Source organism: Pongo pygmaeus, chromosome 18 (genome assembly GCF_028885625.2).
Source record: "Pongo pygmaeus isolate AG05252 chromosome 18, NHGRI_mPonPyg2-v2.0_pri, whole genome shotgun sequence".
NCBI classification, from domain to species: domain Eukaryota; kingdom Metazoa; phylum Chordata; class Mammalia; order Primates; family Hominidae; genus Pongo; species Pongo pygmaeus.
This window is the reverse complement of record NC_072391.2, coordinates 13,495,955-13,515,354: the sequence shown is the minus strand read 5'-3', so window position 1 is coordinate 13,515,354 and position 19,400 is coordinate 13,495,955. Positions and strand designations below refer to the sequence as shown.

Here is a 19,400-nt window from a genome sequence, read left to right as displayed (position 1 = left end):
CAGGAGGCTGCCTCATTTCTGTGGTGTCCTACCAACAGGCTTTCTACCAACAGACAGAGGGCTGTTTCACAACATGACTGCCCTGTACCCTTCAAAATGTAAATAACTGTCAGGCGCGGTGGCTCACACCTGTAATCCCAGCACTTTGGGAGCGGAGGCAGATCGATCACTTGAGGCCAGGAGTTTGAGACCAGCCTGGTCAACATGGTGAAACCCCGTCTCTATTAAAAATACAAAAAAAATTAGCCAGGTGTGATGCTGTGTTCCTGCAATCCCAGCTACTCCGGAGGCTGAGGCAGCAGAATCGCTTGAACCTGGGAGGCGGAGGTTGCAGTGAGCTGAGATTGCTCCATTGCACTCCAGCCTGGGGGACAAGAGCAAAACTCAGTCTCAAAAAAGAAAATGAAAAAAAAGAATTATCATGTCTGCAATCTAGGAAAACACAATTCAGGAATAAAATAATATGTTAAATATACGTACACATAGAGAGAATATGAATATGAGAATGATAAAGGAAATGTAAAATGTTAGTAACTGATTAATCTGGGCAAAGGGCCTGTGCGATTCTTTGCACTATTCTTGCAACTTTTCTACAAGTCTAGTGTTACGTCAAAATAAAAGGTATTCCAAAAAAATACGCTTGGGAAACCCTGCACCCAACTCCCCCTCCTGGAGATATACAATGTCCATTAGCGTGTTAAAGGCTCTGACAAGTCCTGCATAAGGGACCCTATTCAGTTTTTAGTGAGCAGATTTTCTTTGTCAGAATGCATGTTCATTTCACACAAAGGGGAATCATCCATATCCCTTTATCTAAACCTGTGGACATGCCAGTGTGAGATGCTGGAGTTGGAGCATCACTGGACTTGGGTGGAACTGAATCTACCTTGCAGTTTCATAGAAAGTGCTTGCCGCTGCCCGCATGGCGTTCCCCAGGCCCTCACCCTCTTGAAGCGTCTCCTTCTGCTTCAGCCTTCCTGTGAGTGTCAGGAGGCGGGGCATCGTTGCCCAGCCAGCCACCGTGTGCCGGGTTTGGCTCTGGAAGGTCAGAATCCGGCCTCCCCTCCATTCCTCTGATGCCCTGAGGAGCAGCTGTGCTGTGTTCTGGTCCAGCAGTGCCTTGGAAAACAGCCAAATCCTAGGCAGTGAAGTAAGGGGGTTAAGATCATGGGCTTTGCAGTCAGGCAAACCTGGGTTCCAATCTCAATGATGCTGCCCACTAACAGGATGACCTGGGACAAGGACATAACCTCTCTGAGCATCAGTTTCTCCTTCTGCAAAGCGGAGAATAAAGTGGACATACTGATATCGAGCTTTTTTTTCTATTTTTATTTTTTTCCTAGGAGACAGAGTGACTCTGTCACCCAGGCTGGAATACAGTGGCACGATCTCAGCTCACTGCAACCTCCGCCTCCTGGGTTCAAGCGATTCTCCTGTCTCAGCCTCCTGAGTAGCTGGGATTGCAGGGACCCGCCACAACAGCTGGCTAGTTTTTGTATTTTTAGTAGAGATGGGGTTTCACCACATTGCCCAGGCTGGTCTCGAACTCCTGACCTCAGGTGATCTGCCCGCCTTGGTCTCCCAAAGTGCTGAGATTACAGGCATGAGCTGCTGTGCCTGGCCTTGAACTGATATTGATATTGATACTGACAGGTACTCAACCAGGTATGAAACAGTGTGTTTGCTCCTATGGCCAGCTCTTCCCATACTCTCCTGCAAGGTGACTTTGCCACTCCTGCATTAACATGTGAGATCTATGTCCTCTCCCTTTGAATCAGGGCTGGCCTTGTGACCTACGTTTTGGTCAGTAGAATGTGGCAGAAATGACGCTGCAGAACTTTCAAGATTGGGCCCTAAGATCTGCAACTTTCACCTTCTCACGTGAATGCTGCCTCTTGGAACCCAGCCACCTGGTAAGAAGTCTGACCAGCCTGAGACCGCCATGATGTGAGGAGGCCCAAGCAGCCACTTGAAAAGAGAGAGGGGGGTGCACATGGAAGAGCACCGAGGTGCCAGACATGCAAAGGAAGACTTCCTGGACTTCCCAGTCCACCCCCGTCCTCAGCCCATGCACACATCTGGCTGGGAACTGACTCAGCTGAAGGCTGATGTCAGCCAAGAGTCCCAGAGAATGACCACTGCCAAAGCCACACAGAACAGAACTGCCTAAGCCTTGTGTAAGTTCCTGACTCACAGAATCATGAGCAAACAAAATGGCTGTTCTTTAATCTCTGTGCTTTGGAGTAGCTTGTTATACAGCAACATCTAACCAACACACTCTGCCATGCACTGTGCACTTTAGACACATTGTCTGACTCCTTACAAAAGCCCTGTGAGTTTTGAGAATATTATGATCCCTAATACACAGATGAGGAAACAGGTAGAGAGAGAGAGTAATATGCCCAAAGCTCAAATAAGCAGTTAGCAGTACCTAAAGCATAGGGTTGTTTAGAATTAAACGAACTTTGGAATAAGGTTCCTGCTCCAGGGTCATAATGAGTGATTGACAAATGTGAGAAAAGGAACAGCCCCAAGAAGCTTGCTGGTAAACTTGCTGGAAAATTGGGGCAGGGGACACAGTTCCTGTCATCACACAGTGAGTTCCTACATGACACCATTGGAGAGATTTCCCTTGACCTTCACCACCAGGAACAAGATCAGCCATGCATTTCATGGTACACAGCTGTGGACTGTGTGTGTGCACTTCCTGAGGGCCACTGCAAATACTACTACTTGTTGGTTTCTCTCTTTGCATTGGCTGCTAGGAAGCTCAGAGCCAAATCTTCAGCTGAGCTCTAAATAACACAGAGGAACTCATGGCATGAATTTTGTTTACTGAAACTACTTTGAGCAGCTTCCCATTTTTCCTATTTTTCTTTTCCCTTCCCCCTAGCTTCCTCGTGTATCTTTTTAAAATCTAGAACAAGGGTTGGAAAACTACAGCTTGTGGGCCAAAGCTGGCCCACCCCTTGTTTTTATAAATAAAGTTTTATTGGAGCACAATCATGCCCATTATTTATGAATTGTCTATGACGCTCTTGTGTCGCAGTGGCAGGGTTGAGTAGTTCCAACAGAGACCATATGGCCCACAAAGCTGAAAATATTTACCATCTGGCCTTTTACTGAGAGTTTGCCAACTCCTGACCTAGAACAAGGTACATTTTAAAAATTTGCCTCAAATCCTTTTCAGACTGGGGATAAGGATGGGCAGGTGGACAGGTGAATGGACAGACAGCTGTGGTGACAATTCTGAGGACAAGGTTATCTAGGACCATGCCCACAGCCCAGGTCTCCTTAAATCCATGCCAAGGCTGCAACAAACATGGGATTGCAGAGGAAATATTTAGTGGAGACCCAGTTTGTACCAGAATGTGCAGTACTCAAAATAGCAGAATATTGTGATGTAATAGGAAATATATATTTGGTCTCTGCCCCTAATCCTTGACACAGAGCTCCTAATCCCTTGGAACTAGGGAGTCTCTTTTCTTGATAGGAGCATCTTTGGTTCTAATGAGGTGACTCTTGGTGGGTTCCTGGACAGGAACTGGTCAACAGAAAGATCAAGCCATGATTAGAGGTTGGAACTTTCAGCCCCACATCCCATCCTCTGAGAAGGGGAGAGGGGCTGGAGATTGAGTTAATAAGCGGTCATGCCTGCATGATGAAGCCACCATAGAAATCCCTGAACCATGGGGTTCACAGAGAGCTTCTGGGCTGAACACACAGAGGGTGGTGAGCCCGGAGAGGGCAGGGAAGCCCAGCACCCCTTGCCCCATACCTTGCCCTAAGCGTCTCTTCCATCTGGCTGTTCTCAAATCATATCCTCTATAATCAATGAATAAATATACGTAAAATGTTTCCCTGAGTTCTGTGAGCCATTTTCACGAATGATCAGACACAAGATGGGAGGAGGTTATGGGGAACTCCAAGTTACAGCCAGTTGGTCAGGAGGCAGTGGAAGGCTCAGAAGCAGAGGGAGGACAGGAAGAGTCTATAGGAACCTCAGTGAGGGGGAGGATCCCTCCTCCAGGAAGCCCTCCCGAGCCACTCCAGCTCTTGAGCGCTCACCAAGCACAGTGGGCAGCAGAACCTAGGTTCTTCCATTGTTATGAGAGCATTCATGGTACATAACACAAAGAATTATAATAGTCTATAAGTAATAATGTATAATAATGTATAAAGGGTGGCTCATGCCTGTAGTCCTGGCACGTTGGGACGCTAAGGCTGGAAAATTGCTTCAGGCCAGGAGTTCAAGACCAGCCTGAGCAACATAGCAAGACCCTGTTCCTACAAAAAAAGTACAAAAATTAGCCAGGTGTGGTGGTAAGCCTGTAGTTCCAGCTACTAGAGAGGCTGAGGGGAATGGTGTCTAAAGTTGGGGGCAGTCTTGCACACTTAACCTGTGGGGTCTGATGCTACCTCCAGGTATATAGAGTCAGAACTGAGATAATTTGTAGGACACCGAGTTAGTGTCCACCAGAGAATTGCTTGATGGGGAAAAAGACCCCCTTGCTCCTGGCCACAGAATTATCCTGTACTGAGCATTAAGAGGATAGGAGCAGAAAAGAGTTTGATTTTTCTGATTACACCTGCAGCAAAGATGGTAGCCAGCTATTGAGCATGCTCACTGGCCCTGGCTTTAGGAACTCACATGCAGGGCTCAGTTCATCCTTAGGACAACCCTAAGAGGCAGGTGGAGAAACTGAGGCACAGAAGGGAGAGTGGTCCCAGAGGCAGCAGTGGCCGAGTTGGGACTTAAACCCAAGTGGTCACCCCTGGACCCTAGGCTCCTGAGCACCCCACCATAATGGACACATGAGTAGGTAAATATATACTCAGACATGAGACCAGATGGAGATGCACGTTCCTTGGGATCACTAGTGATTTTTGTTTCATTCCTTTTTATGTGATTATTATTATTACTATTTTAGAGTCAGGCTCGTTTCACTGTCACCCAGGCTGGGCTGCAATGCTGCAATCATAGCTTGCTGCAGCCTCCAACTTCCAAGCTCAAGCAATCCTCTCACCTTAGCTTCCCGAGTAGCTGGGACTACAGGTGCATGCCACCACACCTGGCTATTTTTTTAAAAAAATTTTGTACAGATAGGGTCTATGTTGTCCAGACTGGTCTTGAATTCCTGAGCTCAAGCAATCCTTCCACCTCAGCCTCCTGAGTAGCTAGGACTACAGGTACACCCCCCACCACACCTGGCTAATTTTTTTTTATTTTTTGGAGAGATGGGGTCTTGCTATGTTGTGCAAGCTGCTCTTGAACTCCTGAACTCAAGCAATCCTCCTGCCTCGGCCTCCCAAAGCCCTGGGGTGTGACTCAAGGTGCCCAGCCCTTTATACATTATCCTTTAAGCCATCTACAATGAACACTCTCATAACAATTCAAAAAAGAAATAAAGGGTAAAAGTGAAAAACTGAATGCCACCTGCTTTTCATGTCCTCAGTGGCACCGATGGGGCTGACTTGGGTGTGGTCTCAGAGGGACAGAAGAGGGGCCGCTGAGTGAGGATTTCCCATGTCCCAGGACACCAACCTTTTGGCCTCTGTGGTGTCCCTGCCTCCTTGCAGGCCACCTGGGGACCATTACCTTGCTGGGGTGATCTTTCCATACAGCTGCAGCCGAACAGCCCTGGGGGCACTGAGGACAGCCTGGTGGAGAAGGACACTCACACCCCAGCCCCGGCTGCTCCTCCGAGTGTCCTGGCTGGCGTTGACCTCCAGCAGAACCAGCTCCCGGCCAGACATATGCACAGATAGACACCCATTGAGGCTGCGCACTCTGTAGCGCCCGGCAACTGCCTGCACCTGCAGGGAGGCAGGGGAGGGACAGGAAGGGTCTATGGGATCCTGGGTGTGGGGGAGGGCTGCCTCCTTCTCCAGGAAGCCCTCCTGAGCCACTCCAACTTTGAGCACTCACCAATCATGGTAGACAGCACACAATTAGTAGGCAAAACGAGACAGAGGGAGGAATGGAGGAGATAGCCTACCCTGGCTCCAGCTCCTGGCCCAGGGGTACAGTCCCATCTTGTTCTTTCCACCACATGTGAAACGGGAGTTCTTATTGTACAAATGGGGAAACTGAGGCACTGAAAGCGTCACATATGCCACCTGAGTCTGCCTAGCTCTAAAACTCGTGCTGGTGCCTGAAGAGGGCTGGTAGGGGAAGCAGAGGACATCTTTGCAACTCCTCCACAGAAAAGGAGGCCCCATAGAGTGCCCCACGGGAACCAGAGGACCCAGAACTTCTGGGGTTCAAAGAGGATGGTATCTGGGTACCCAAGTGGTCAGGCTGGGGTGAACATGCAGCTAGCCCCAACAAGGGTACTGAAGGGAGCAGTGGAGGGGAGCAGTGGAGGGTGGGAGCAGAGAGGCCCAAGACTCCACCAGCTCGAAGGGACCTGAGCCTCTCCCTTTACTGATCTGGGCCTCAGTTTCCTCATCTGCAAAGCAGTTTTAGCCCCATGGTTCTCAATCCAGCCTGTGCATTACAATCACAGGAAAAGTTTTGTTTTTGTTTTTTGTCTTTTCTTTTCTGAGACAGAGTCTCGCTGTGTCACCCAGGATGGAGTGCAGTGGCGCGATCTCGGCTCACTGCAACCTCTGTCTCCCAGGTTCAAGCGATTCTCCTGCCTCAGCCTCCCAAGTAGCTGGGATTACAAGCGCCCACCACCATGCCCAGCTAATTTTTTTTTTTTTTTTGTATTTTTAGTAGAGATGGTGTTTCACCATGTTTCCCAGGTTGGTCTCGAACTCCTGACCTCAGGTGATCTGTCTGCCTCGACCTCCCAAAGTGCTGGGATTACAGGTGTGAGCCACCATGCCTGGCCTGGAAAGGTTTCAAAAGAATGCCTGGTGCCTCCATAGATGAACTGCTGAATAAAACACGATACACCCAGACAATGGAATATTATTTAGTGCTAATATAAAATGAGCTATTAAGCTGAAAAAGACATGGAGGAAACTTAAATGTATGTTACTAAGTGAAAGAAGTCCATCTGAAAAGGCTGCATACTGTATTCCAACTCTATGACATTCTGGAAAAAGGCAAAACCACAGACACTAAGAAGATCAGTGGTTGCCAGGGGGTGGAGTGTAGGAGGAGGGATGAAAAGGTAGAACCCAGAGGATTTTTTAGGGCAAGGAAACTGTTCTGAATGATGCCGTAACGGCAGATCCATGACATTATATGAATCTGTCAAAATCCATAGACTGGCAGGGCATGATGACTCACACCTGTAACCCCAGCACTTTGGAGACCAAGGCAGGAGGATTGCTGAAGGCCAAGAGTTGAGACCAGCCTGAGCAACAGAGCAATACCCGCATCTCCACAAAAAATTAAAACATTAGCTGAGCGTGGTGGCGTGCACCTGTAGTCCCAGCTACTCAGAAGGCTCTGGTGAAAGGATGGCTGGAGCCTGGGAGGGGAAGGCTGCAGTGAGCCATGATCATGTCACTGCTCTCCAGCCTGGGTGACAGAGTAAGACCGTGTCTTAAAAATTAAACTTAACTTTAATGTTTGAGCTGGGCACAGGAGCTCACACCAGTAATCCGAGCACTTTGGAAGGCCGGGGGCAGGCGGATCATTTGAGGTCAGCAGCTCAAGACCGGCCTGGCCAACATAGCAAAATCCCATCTCTACTAAAAATACAAAAAATTAGCTGGGTGTGGTGGCACATGCCTGTAATCCCAGCTACTTGGGAGGCGGAGGCACTAGAATCGCTTGAACCCGGGAGGCAGAGGTTGCAGTGAGCCGAGATCATGCCACGGCACGCCAGCTTGGATGACAGAGCGAGACTCGGTCTCAAAAAATACTAATGATAATAATGTTTGCACTCATTAGATGACCCAGCATCCAAGCTTCCAGGGTAACCCACCCCCACTCCCCGATGAGTTCGGGGGATCGATCACATGGGTTCTGAAACCAGAATGCCTGGGTTCCCACCCAAGATGTTCCACTGGTAAGCTCCATGATCTTGGGCAAGTCATACCACCTCTCTAAATCTCAGAGCCTCACCCACAAAATGGTACAACAGTGCTCCACACCCCCAACAACAGCATCATGAGGCAACCATGAGTTAATCCACAAAGAGGGTTTAGAACAGAGCCTGCCACGCAATCATTCCACAGACATCAGCTCCTGGAACAAATGGTTAATATGATGACATTTCCTCCAATCTAAGATGCCAGCGGCTCTCAAATGGGCCGTGATCTCAGGGAACTCCACAAAATCAAAAGGTTGCTAGTGAAACGGTGACCTGTGTCAATGTGAAGCTACAGACTGACTTCAGGGACATCAACCTGTGAAAGCTCATGCCTCTAAGAATAAGCAGTTCCCTCCATTCAGCCATTCAGAGCCATTCTCGGGCTCCATTCAACTTTCTAAAACCCAATACACAGGGAATGAACAGCAGGTGTTTAAAAAAATGCTATCAGGGCTAGGGGCAGTGGCTTATGCCTATAATCCCAGCACCTTGGGAGGCCAAGGGAAGAGGGCCGCTTGAGCCCAGGAGCTCAAGGCCAGGCTGGGCAACATAGCGAGACCCTGTCTCTGCCAAAAAAAAAAAAAAAAGTACAAAAATTAGCTGGGTGTTGTGGCACGTGCCTGTGGTACCAGCTACTCAGGAGGCTGAGGTGGGAGGACCGCTTGACCCCAGGTAGTCAAGGCTGAAGTGAGCCGTGATTATGCCACTGCACTTCAGCCCAGCCAACAGAGTGAGATCCTGTCTCAAAAGAAATTTTAAAATGCTATCAGGCTAGGTGCAGTGGCTCATGCCTGTAATCTTAGCACTTTGGAAGGTTGAAGCAGAAAGACAGCTTGGGGCCAAGAGTTTAAAACCAGCCTGGGCAACATAGTGAGACCCCACCTCTAATTTTTTTTATTGCTATCAAATTAAAGGTCTGCCCCACGTCTTCTGAGGGCCTCATCCCTGTCAGGATTTCCTATTTACACCTCCACATCCTTGAATTAGCCACCCCCTAATTCCTGTGCACACACCATGCACAGCCTGCTCAATGAAGCCACAAATTTGGTGGGGGGACAGGGCTCCCACCTGGATGTCTTTCTCTACCTCCAAAATACCCGGGTCAACAAAGCCCTCTTGAAGGATTACACGGCTTCTCCCAAGCCCCAATACAGGGCAGAGTTTGAAGGAAAACTCTGTTTCTGTCCATTTTCAAGAGTGAAATACGATCCTTCACCCGCTTCAGCCTAGACCATCACTTCCAAATGATGGATGTGGAAACCTCCCGGCCATCTGTTCTTGATTCTGCAGGGGCTGTCTGGCTAAGCACAACATTGCAAGTGTGGCCTCCCTCCCTCGGTCCCCCATCCTGCCTTCCTTCCGCCCATCTCCCAGTAGGCCAGCTGCTCAGAGACAACCCTTGGCAGGCGAGTCAAGGTCATCTCCAAGGGAGCAACGTCCATACCTGGAAGTTTGGAGGAAGTGTTGGTCCGTGGGGATGCGTGAGCCAGAAGAGAAATGCAAAGTCGGAGTCAGATCCATTCAGCTGGACCGAGGCCTGTTGCAGGGAAAGTTGAAGAGCGGTCAGAGGGAACAGAGAGAGAGATGCAGAACCCTAGGAGGTGGCTACTGGGCAAACGCATCCCAGAATATTCCCAAAGCTCAAACCAGAAACTTCTGTCCTCCCTCAATGTTCTTCAGCCCTCAGTCTTACTCAGGCTGTGCTATAGTAAAAGGTTGCTTAGGAAGTGACGTCCTGGATGGGGGGCTGGGAAGACCACTCTGGGACCCCCTACTCCCTGCCATGGTGCCTGCTCATGCCTCCCACAGCCACCTTCTACTTGACCTTCTACTTGACCTTCTACTTGACCGTGACCGTGAACCAGGCACTGTGCTACCAGGTTCACAATGACCGCCTCATTTAATCCTCAACACTGCTTTGCTGGGTTGCTGTTACCATCCCATTTCTCAGCTAGCAAAACTGAGGCTCAGTGGGATTCAGTAATTCACCCAAGGTTACACAGCTCGTTAACAGTGGAACTGGGAATTGAACTTGAACTTATATAACACTAAAAGCCCACTAGATTGAAAGCTCCTCAGAGACGGGAACAGAGATGGGGACAGAGTCACCCAGCAGAGATACAACCCATCCATGCTGAATGAATGCACATGAATGAACACGTCCATGGATGAACAAATGAACAGCCCTGAGTGAGTAAATATACCTACAATGGCTGCTATATATTCACCAAACTGCATTTCCTTTTCTTCCTGGACATATAGCTAAAACTACATTTCCCAGCCTCCCTTGCAGCTAGGTGGGATCATGTGATGAGAACCCAGGCAGGAATGACCTTTCTACTTATGGGTCTGGCCCATAAAAGCCTCCTGCCTAATTCTCCACTCTCTGTCCCTCCATCTGCCTGCCAGGGCAGAGCCACAAGGTGGGGAGGCCTGGATCCTGAGAGACTGCATGGAGCAGAGCCAGGCTGAACTGCACATGAACACTGGCCTTTCACAAAGAGCCAAACATTTGTTTACAACAACAGTCCATGCATCCTGACTAATCACACACACACTGCCAAAATAAGGGCTGTGCTGTTGGCTCCCCAGGGTCATGTCTCCTGCCACCTCCTCAGACATCTCATACAGGGCACCTTCATTAAAGGTTATTAAGACCCAGCCTCCCTCGGCAAGGGAGCAGGACTCAGTCTCCTGACCTGGGATGTGACGTTGTGGTTGACGGCAGCTCGTGCATCCATGCCAAAGTTGAATGTTCCTTGGGGACTCTGTCTAAAGATGATGCCCCCATCCAAGCTCAGGGCCTGGGGGAAGCTCAGCTGGGAAGAAACAGACAACACCCTTGACTTCTGCTAACAGCCAAGCTGTGTGTGGAGGGCACAAACCAGGGTCTGCCCAACCTGGGGACCCGTACCTGGTAGGAATGGGCCAAGTCCAGGGCCACGCTGTGCCGGATTTCCCCACGCTGAGATCTGTCATGAAGCAAACCCTTCAAGTGCAGGACAACTTTCCGGTTGACTTTCAAAGTGGCCTCGACCTCCCTGTTCTTAGCCTGGGTGTGTGAGAACCAGAGGCACTGAGAGAGGTCTCGTCCCATCTCTACGTGCCTGCAGAAGCCACCCTGGGAATCCAGTGGTCAGAAAAAAGTGGTCCAAAAATTGATGGGTTATGGAGCAGTCTACACTCTTCCACTTATAGGACAGGAAGTGGGGTTGGGTACACAGGAATGGTAAACTCCAGTGCCTAAAGGTAAGATTAGCAGGGTGGGCTTGATGGAACAAATGTGAATGTGTCTTGTTCAAAGAAAGTGCCTTGGGAGTAGTCTATTTGTTCATTGCCGTATTCCTAATACTTAGCACAGGTTTTAGCATGTAGCAGGTGCTCAATAAATATTTGGACAAATGCAGAATCACTAGTTACAACCTGAAACCCCAAGGTCAAAGCTGTGCTAGAGTGAACGAATGAGTAATTCATAGTGGAGCTGGCAGAAGAACACTCATCCCACAATGACATCCATGTCCTCATCACTGGAACCTGTCAATATGGGACCTTTCATGGCAAAAGAGACTTTGCAGTGTGACTGGATTGAAGATCTTGACAGGAGGAGGTTATCCGGGTGGCCCTAAAGTAATCACAGGGATCCTATGAGAGGGAGGCAGGAGGGTCAGAGTCACACAGAGCCTGGAAGATGCCACGCTGTTGGCTTTGAAGGTGGAAGAAGGGGCCATGAGCCAAGGCATGCAGGCAGCTTCCACAAGCTGGAAAAGGAAAGGAAATGGACTCTCCTCTGGAGCCTCCAGAAGGAACACAGCCCTGCTAACACCTTGATTTTAGCCATGTGAGATCCATTTTCGGCTTCTGAATTCCAAAACTGTAAAATCTGTGGCGTTTTAAACCACTAAGATTGCAGCGATTTGTTATGGCAGCCACAGCAAACTAATATACAATTACTCCATCATTTATTCACTCAACAACCATTTAGCTTCTGCCACAGGCCAAGTACACAGTAGCACGTTGCCATCTTTTCCTACCCGTGTTGACTGAGAAGTTAAAAATGCCTGCCAAGGAGCTTTATCATTGCAGTGCATCTTTAAAGGGTGCTCGGCTTTACTTTAGAACCAAGATGGAGGAAGGGAAATAAGGGTCCAAGAGGGGAGAAAAATGTATGTCATTAAACAGCTTATTTTATTTTATTTTATATTTTATTTTATTTTAGAGACAGTCTCGCTCTGTCGCCCAGGCTGGAGTGCAGTGGCGTGATCTCGGCTCACTGCAACCTGCACCTCCCAGGTTCAAGCGATTCTCCTGCCTCAGCCTCCTGAGTAACTGGGATTACAGGCGCCCGCCACCATGCCTGGCTGATTTTTTTTGTATTTAGTAGGGATGGGGGTTTCATCACGTTGGTCAGGCTGGTCTCGAACTCCTGACCTCAAATGATCCGCCTTGCCTCGGCCTCCCAAAGTACTAGTATTACAGGCGTAAGCCATCTCGCCCAGCCTAGACACGGTTTTAAAAAGAGCAGACAGCCAAATTATATGAAACTAAACGACTGCCATTTACTCAGTCAGAGCCTGTTGTTGTCAGCTGGGATTTGAGGCCTGGTGTGGTCACACCGTCTGATTTTCTTCTTATAAACCCTGGAAATCTGGATTTTACTCAAAATCTTCTGATTTTCAATGGTAGCAATTAATTTCCTTAAAAAAGTTAAATGCTAAGCAGACCAAACAAAACCCATCTGCAGGTTGAATTTGGCCCATGGCGCCAGCTCTGCAATCTCCGGTTTAAGAAACAGCAAACACCATCGGGAGCCACTTCTGCAGGTGTCTGAGGCTGTCATCCTGCCGTTTGTTTCTCCCTAGAAGCTCCAATAACTGTACTACCTTATCCCCAGGGAGCCACACGCAGCCTCGTTTAACTAATGATGAAGGGAGCCCCCAAGAAGGGTGGGTCTCAATGCTCAACAGCTGCCTGGTTCACCCTCCTTCCCAGGGGCTGTTGTGTATCTTCCAAAGAGAAACGGCCGGGCGAGGTGGTTCATAGCTGTAATCCCAGCACTTTGGGAGGCTGAGGTGGGGGGTATCACCTGAGGTCAGGAGCTCGAGACCAGCCTGGCCAACATGCAGAAACCCCATCTCTACTAAAAGTACAAAAATTAGCCGGGTGTGATCGTGGGCACCTGTAATCCCAGCTACTCGGGAGGCTGAGGCAGGAGAATCACTTGAACCCAGGAGGCAGAGGGTGCAATGAGCCAACATCGCGCAGCTGCACCCTAGCCTGGGCAACAGAGCGAGACTTGATCCTCAGTCTCAAAAAAAAAAAAAAAAAAAAAAAAAATGATGGGAGGGGTCTGTGCATGAATCTGGCACATGGAAGTTGCGGTGAGCTGAGATCAAGTCACTGCACTCCAAACTCCAGCCTAGACAACAGAGTGAGACTCTGTCTAAAAAAAAAAAAAAAAAAAGAGAGAGAGAGAAACAATGACTATCTTCCTTGTACACAGTAGATGCTCCATAAATGCTTGCTGAAAAATACGGTGCTTTCCCAGAATATCAACTCCTCCTAGAGGTGTCAGGAAGAAGACCTGGATAGGGTTCTAGTAGGCATTTTACAACACTACACTGTAATCCTCACAGCCACTGTGTAGAGATAAGCACTGCTGCTCCCATTCTGCACACAATGAAACTCAGGTCCAGAGACATGAAATAATTTGCCAAGGACACACAGGCGAAAACAAGTTTCACCCCTAGGGAGCCACATGTCAAGACCCTCAGCCAGGTGTGGCGACTCTTATCTGTAATCCCAACACTTTTTTTGACACCAAGTCTCTCTCTGTCACCCAGGCTGGAGTGTAGTGGTGGGATCTTGGCTCACTGCCACCTCCGCCTCCCAGGTTCAAGTGATTCTTGAGCCTCAGCCTCCCGAGTAGCTGGGATTACAGTCACCCACCACTATGCCCAGCCAATTTTTATAATTTTCTAAGTAGAGATGGGGTTTTACCATGTTGGCCAGGCTGGTCTCGAATGCCTGACCTCAAGTGATCCACCCACCTTGGCTTCCTAAAATGCTGGGATTACATGTGTGAGCCACGACACCTGGCCTAATCCCAGCACTTTGGAAGGTGAGGCAGGAGGATCCCCTGAATCCAACAGATCAAGACCAGCCTGGGAAACATAGTGAGACCTCCATCTCTACAACAAATTTTAAAATGAGCTGGGTGTGGTGGTGCACACTTGTGGTCTCAGCTACTTAGGAGGCTGAGGTGTGAGGATCACTTGAGCTTGGGAGGTCAATGCTGCAGTGAGTGAGCCATGATCGTGCCCCTGCACTCCAGCCTGGGTGACAGAGCAAGACCCTGCCTCAAAAAAGACCCTCTAAGTCAGGGGCCAGCAACTACAGCCCCTGGTCTAAATGTGGCCTGTTTTTGCAAGTGAAGCCCTGTTGGGACACAGCCATGCCCATTCATTACGTATTATTCACCGTGCTCTTGAACTGTAACGGCAGTTATGAGTCAACAAGATCTGAACCATGTGGCCATGAAGCCTAAACTAGTTACTATCTGGTTCTTTCCAGAAAAGTTTGTTGACCTCTGCTCTGGATCCTGGCATGCAACGGGTGTTAAACAGCATCACGGCAGCAAGTATTCATTGAGCACCTACTATATACCAAGCCCTGTGGCTACGGTGGTAAAGTACTCATGGAGATCATGAGCTTTCCAGATTAGCAGAGGAGCCAGGGATTGATGAATCACACAAAAATAGAACTGGGGCCAGGTACGGTGGTTCACACCTATAATCTCAGCATTTTGGAGGCCAAGATGGGAGGATCGCTTAGAGTCCAGGAGTTCAAGACCAGCCTGGGCAATATAGCAAGACTCTGTCTCTACTAAAAATAAAAATAAAAAATAACCAGGTGTGGGGGTAGTGTGTGCCTGTAGTCCCAGCTACTTGGTAGGCTGAGGTGGGAGGATCACTTAAGCCTAGGAGGACAAGGCTACAGTGAGCCGAGATTGTGCCACTGCACTCCAGCCTGGGTGACAGAGCGAGACTTTGTCTTAAAAAAAAAAAAAAAAGAACTGGGATTTGTAATAGGTACTAAAGGCAAAAGATAAAGGGCAAGCTGGGTGCAGCGGTAATCCCAGCACTTTGGGAGGTCAAGGCGGGCAGATCACTTGAAGTCAGAAGTTTGATCCCAGCCTGGCCAACATGGTAAAACCCAGTCTCTACTAAAAATACACAAATTAGCCAGGAGTGGGAATGCACGTCTGTAATCCCAGCTACCTGGGAGGCTGAGGCAGGAGAATCACTTGAACCTAGGAGGCAGAGGTTGCAGTGAGCTGAGACTGCACCACTACACTACGGCTTGGGTGACAAAGTGAGACTCTTTCTCTAAAAAAAAAAAAAAGGAAAGAAAAAGATATAAGGCATCGCTAGGGTAAGCAGGGGTGTGTGTGAGGTGGTCTGGGGGTCAGGCGAGAGGATGCTTGAGCTCAATCCTAAAAGATGAGTAGAAGGGAGGAGGCAAAGCTGAAGGAGAGGGTGACGGCTCCAGGCACACAGGACATGCAGAGGTCTCAAGGCAGGAAAGAGCCAGGCGAGGAAATGCAAAGAGGCTGGATGAGGCAGATGCAGGCCACGAAGCAGGGCTGAGGGGACAGGACTGGGGCTTTATCCCGAGAGGGGCTGTCAGAGTTTGAGAGCATGTGGGTGGCAGGGTTGTGCTGGCCTTTAGAAAATCTCCCTCTGACTGTCACATAGACTGTACTAGGGAGGACCAAATGAAACAGAACCCAGGCAGGTAAACCTTTTTTTTTTTTTTTTTTTGAGGCAGTGTCTCACTCTGTGGCCCGGGCTGGAGTGCAGTGGCGCGATCTCGGCTCACTGCAACCTCTACCTCCTGGGGTCTCCTGCCTCGGCCTCCGGAGTAGCTGGGACTGCAGGTACCCACCACCACGCCCAGCTAGTTTTTATATTTTTAGTAGACACGGGGTTTCACCATGTTAGCCAGGGTGGTCTCGAACTCCTGACCTCAGGTGATCTGCCCTCCCGCCTTGGCCTCCCAAAGTGCTAGGATTACAGGTATGAGCCACCACACCTGTCCAGGAGAACTTTGTGTGTGTGTGTGGTTCGGGGGCCGGGGAGTGGTGTCTGAGTCTTGCTCTGTTGCCCAGGCTGGAATGCAATGGTGCAATCATGGCTCACTGAAGCCTCAACTTCTTGGGCTTAATCAGATCCTCCTGCCTCAGCCTCCCCAGTAGCTGGGACTACAAGCACATGCCACCATGCCTGGCTAATGAAACAAATTTTTTTTTTCTTTTGTAGAAACGGGGTTTCCATACGTTGCCCAGACGGATCTCAAACTCCTGGTCTTAAGCGATCTTCCCACCTCAGCCTCCTGAGTAGCTAAGATTACAGGTGTGAGCCACTGCACTCAGCCCAGATAACATGTTTTTAATCCTACCAAGAGATGATAGCAACTTGAACCAGGGCTGAGTGGGGTGCAAAGGTCTCTGGGGTCTCCACTCTTACCGTCTGATTCCAAGTAACCAGGCACCCCTCTGTGTTCCTGGGGATGACTTTGCCATCATATGGATGTGTCAGACCTGCACAGACCTGGGAGGGACAACCACATACATGTACACACGCATGCAAGGAGTGAGGAGGCAGCTGGGGCCTTCCTCTGGCTCTCAGGCCCCTTCCCGGCTATGCCCTGGACCCACTCACATAGGGGTGTCCGGCCTGGCAGCCCAGGACCACGGTTTGCAGGGTTTCCTCTCGGCCATTCAGGACAACCCTAGTCTCCAGGGAATAGCTCTGGTGTCGCCTATCAGCCGTGAAGGTCTCCTGCAGGAGGAGGCTCTGCGGGATGGGCAGGTGCAAGGGGTGCCTGGTGTGCAGAGGGAAAAACAGGTCAAAGCCATTAAAGCAGCTGGCAGTGTCGGGGGACAATTGTGCCCCACGGTCTCAGCCTGGGCCTGTCACGAGCTTGCAGAGTTAAGACTCTGCCACAGAGAAGAGAACATCAGGACACCTGGCAGCCCTGTGCTTTACAATTTGGCATCCAGAACCCTTCACTACCTCACTGCGTCAGCGAAGTGGGCATGGCTGGGGTCCCCGTCGCCATTTGACAGCAAAGACCCAAGGGGATAGACGACACACAGCATCTGGTGTCACACAGACTGGGACTAGAATCCAGGCACGGTCTTTCACTAGCTGTGTGACCTTGGGAAAAGGACTTGACTGCTCTGTGCCTCACTTTCCCCATCTGTAAAACGGAGGCTAAAATAATACTGATCGGACACAGTGGTTGGGATTAAAAATAACATACATGAAATGAACGCAAGCTCCCCAAGGGCAAAGGTTTCTGACGCTCCAGTTCTCTGCCATTTTCCACATGCCCAGAAGAGCACTTGGTCCATAGCATGTGCTCAATGAGTGTAAACAGGATAAAAACAAGAACGAACACTCTACAAACGATGCTGCTGTTCCTTTGTCATCACTGCTGCTGTTTAGGCTGTAGGTGACTTAACTAAGGCCACACAGCTGCTCAATGCATAGCCTGGAGTCCAAGATGGTTCTGCTCGTCCCAACCTCGTGCTGTTCCCTGCACACAGGGAACTGCTTTTTAATGAGCTCTGTCTCTAGGAAATGAGAAGACTCCCCAAGCAAGCTCCAGGCTAGGATGATGAGACTCTAACTTCTGCTCCCACCTCAGCAACTAATGGAGGGGGCGAGGAATGTGGGAGCTTTCAGGGGAGGTGGCTCTTCTCTGGGATTTGGGTTCCATCTGGGCCCCAGCAAGTCAGCAGGGATTCTCCAGGTAGCTCTGCCCATCCTTTTCCCCCTGGGGACCCTCCATGCTGGAGAAGGAGAAATGTGCAGGGGTGTCAGCTGAGGAGAAGGGGCGCACGCACCTAAGGAGCAAGGTCCCCCGTTTCTGGTACAACATCCTGTCTTGCCTCAGCTCCTCCAGCTCTCCCTCCAACTGCAGGCCCAGAGGCTGGCCCTGGGCACCAGTCCGCAGAGCCGTGAGCGACACCTGGGTCTTCCGGGGCTGCAACAAGATCCAGGCTGAAGAGAGGGACGGGCCAGCAGGACCAAGCTGCAGACCTGCCTTGCAGGAAAGCAAAGGGTAGCCCCCCACAACCTGCCCATCACCCCCAGAAATGACTATCCGAGAACAGCTACTGAACTGGGCCATAGCCTCCACCCTGATCAGACCACAGGATCCCACCGGCGTACCACCACGGCTAGACCTCCCTAGGTACCTAGGGGGAACAAAGAACTTGGACTTCTCAGCTAAAGGATGCCAAGCTTTGCTCCTGGATCTGTGCTAAAGTGACCAGGGTCCATTTCACAGGCCAAGAAACTAAAGCCTGTCTGGGCATGGTGGCTCATGCCTGTAATCCCAGCACTTTGGGAGGCTGAGATGGGAGGGTAACTTGAGCCCAGGGCTTTAAGACCAGCCTGGGAAACAGCAATACCTCGTGTCTGCTAAAACAAAACAAACAAACAAACAAACAAAAGTCAGTGATGCATGGTGGCATGGGTGGCATGTGCCTATAGTTCTAACTACTTGGGAGACTGAGCGGGGAGGATCCTTTAAGTCCAGACGTTCGAGGCTGCAGTGAGCTATGACAGCATCACTGAACTCCAGCCTGGGCAACAGAATGAAACTGTCAAAGAATATATAAGAAAAGAAGGAAAAGGAAAAAGAAAAAGGAAAGAGAGAGAGAAACAGAGGCTCCAAGAGGCCCAATGTCACAGGCCAAGCCAGTAGCACAAAGCCCTTTTCCATCCCAAGCAGGGAGAGAGGTAGGAGACCCAGGTGAGGGAATCGGTGGTCTCTTGGCTGCACGGGCCTCCTGGGCTCTTACCCCCTCCAGGTGCCTGTAGGCCGCTGTTAGGTTCAGCTCCTGCTGGGGGCCTTTCAACCAGCAGTTCAGGATCTTACGGTCCTGGCTGTTCTCAGCACGGATCTCTCCCTGCACTGCCGCGTTCCAGGCTGACTCGAGTTCGCTCCAGCTGTGGAAGAGGCTCTGTGCCAAGACTGTCACTGTGGAAACCTGCAATGAGGTGAGGAGGGGGACCAAGGCCTTTGCACACCCTATTTCCTCCCCCTGGGATACCCTTTCATCTCTTTCCTGCTTGGTGAACTCCTCTTCATCCCTCAAAACCCCTTCAATGCCATTTCTCTGAGGCCTAACCTGACTGGTGCAGGTAGGCTAGTTTTCTCTACAGGGCCTTGAGACAAGAAGAAAAACTCCTCTCTGTTGCCCCAACCCTGAGCAGAAATAATTTCCTTTCCTCCTCTTCAGTTTGGGGAGGGAATCTGATCTCGCTGGGCCGCGATTACTAGTAGCCAGGGTGTCTCTACCCTGAAGGGCACATGCTGGCAGGTGGCCTTCTC

General features: G+C 50.0%; 1 protein-coding gene across 1 annotated transcript in view; it reads right to left on the bottom strand.

The window, feature by feature from the left end:
* Positions 1–19,400, bottom strand: part of LOC129016230 (uncharacterized) — a 151,490-nt gene that overhangs the window by 54,073 nt on the left and 78,017 nt on the right. Inside the window, exons 30-38 of the mRNA XM_054455393.2 lie at positions 18,868–19,056; positions 17,905–18,044; positions 16,715–16,877; positions 16,520–16,603; positions 10,909–11,046; positions 10,694–10,813; positions 9,439–9,531; positions 5,600–5,817; positions 945–1,138 (exon numbers count right to left, since the gene is read on the bottom strand). Of these exons, the coding sequence (XP_054311368.2) occupies positions 945–1,138; positions 5,600–5,817; positions 9,439–9,531; positions 10,694–10,813; positions 10,909–11,046; positions 16,520–16,603; positions 16,715–16,877; positions 17,905–18,044; positions 18,868–19,056 (1,339 nt within the window). The remainder of the gene's footprint in view (positions 1–944; positions 1,139–5,599; positions 5,818–9,438; positions 9,532–10,693; positions 10,814–10,908; positions 11,047–16,519; positions 16,604–16,714; positions 16,878–17,904; positions 18,045–18,867; positions 19,057–19,400) is intronic.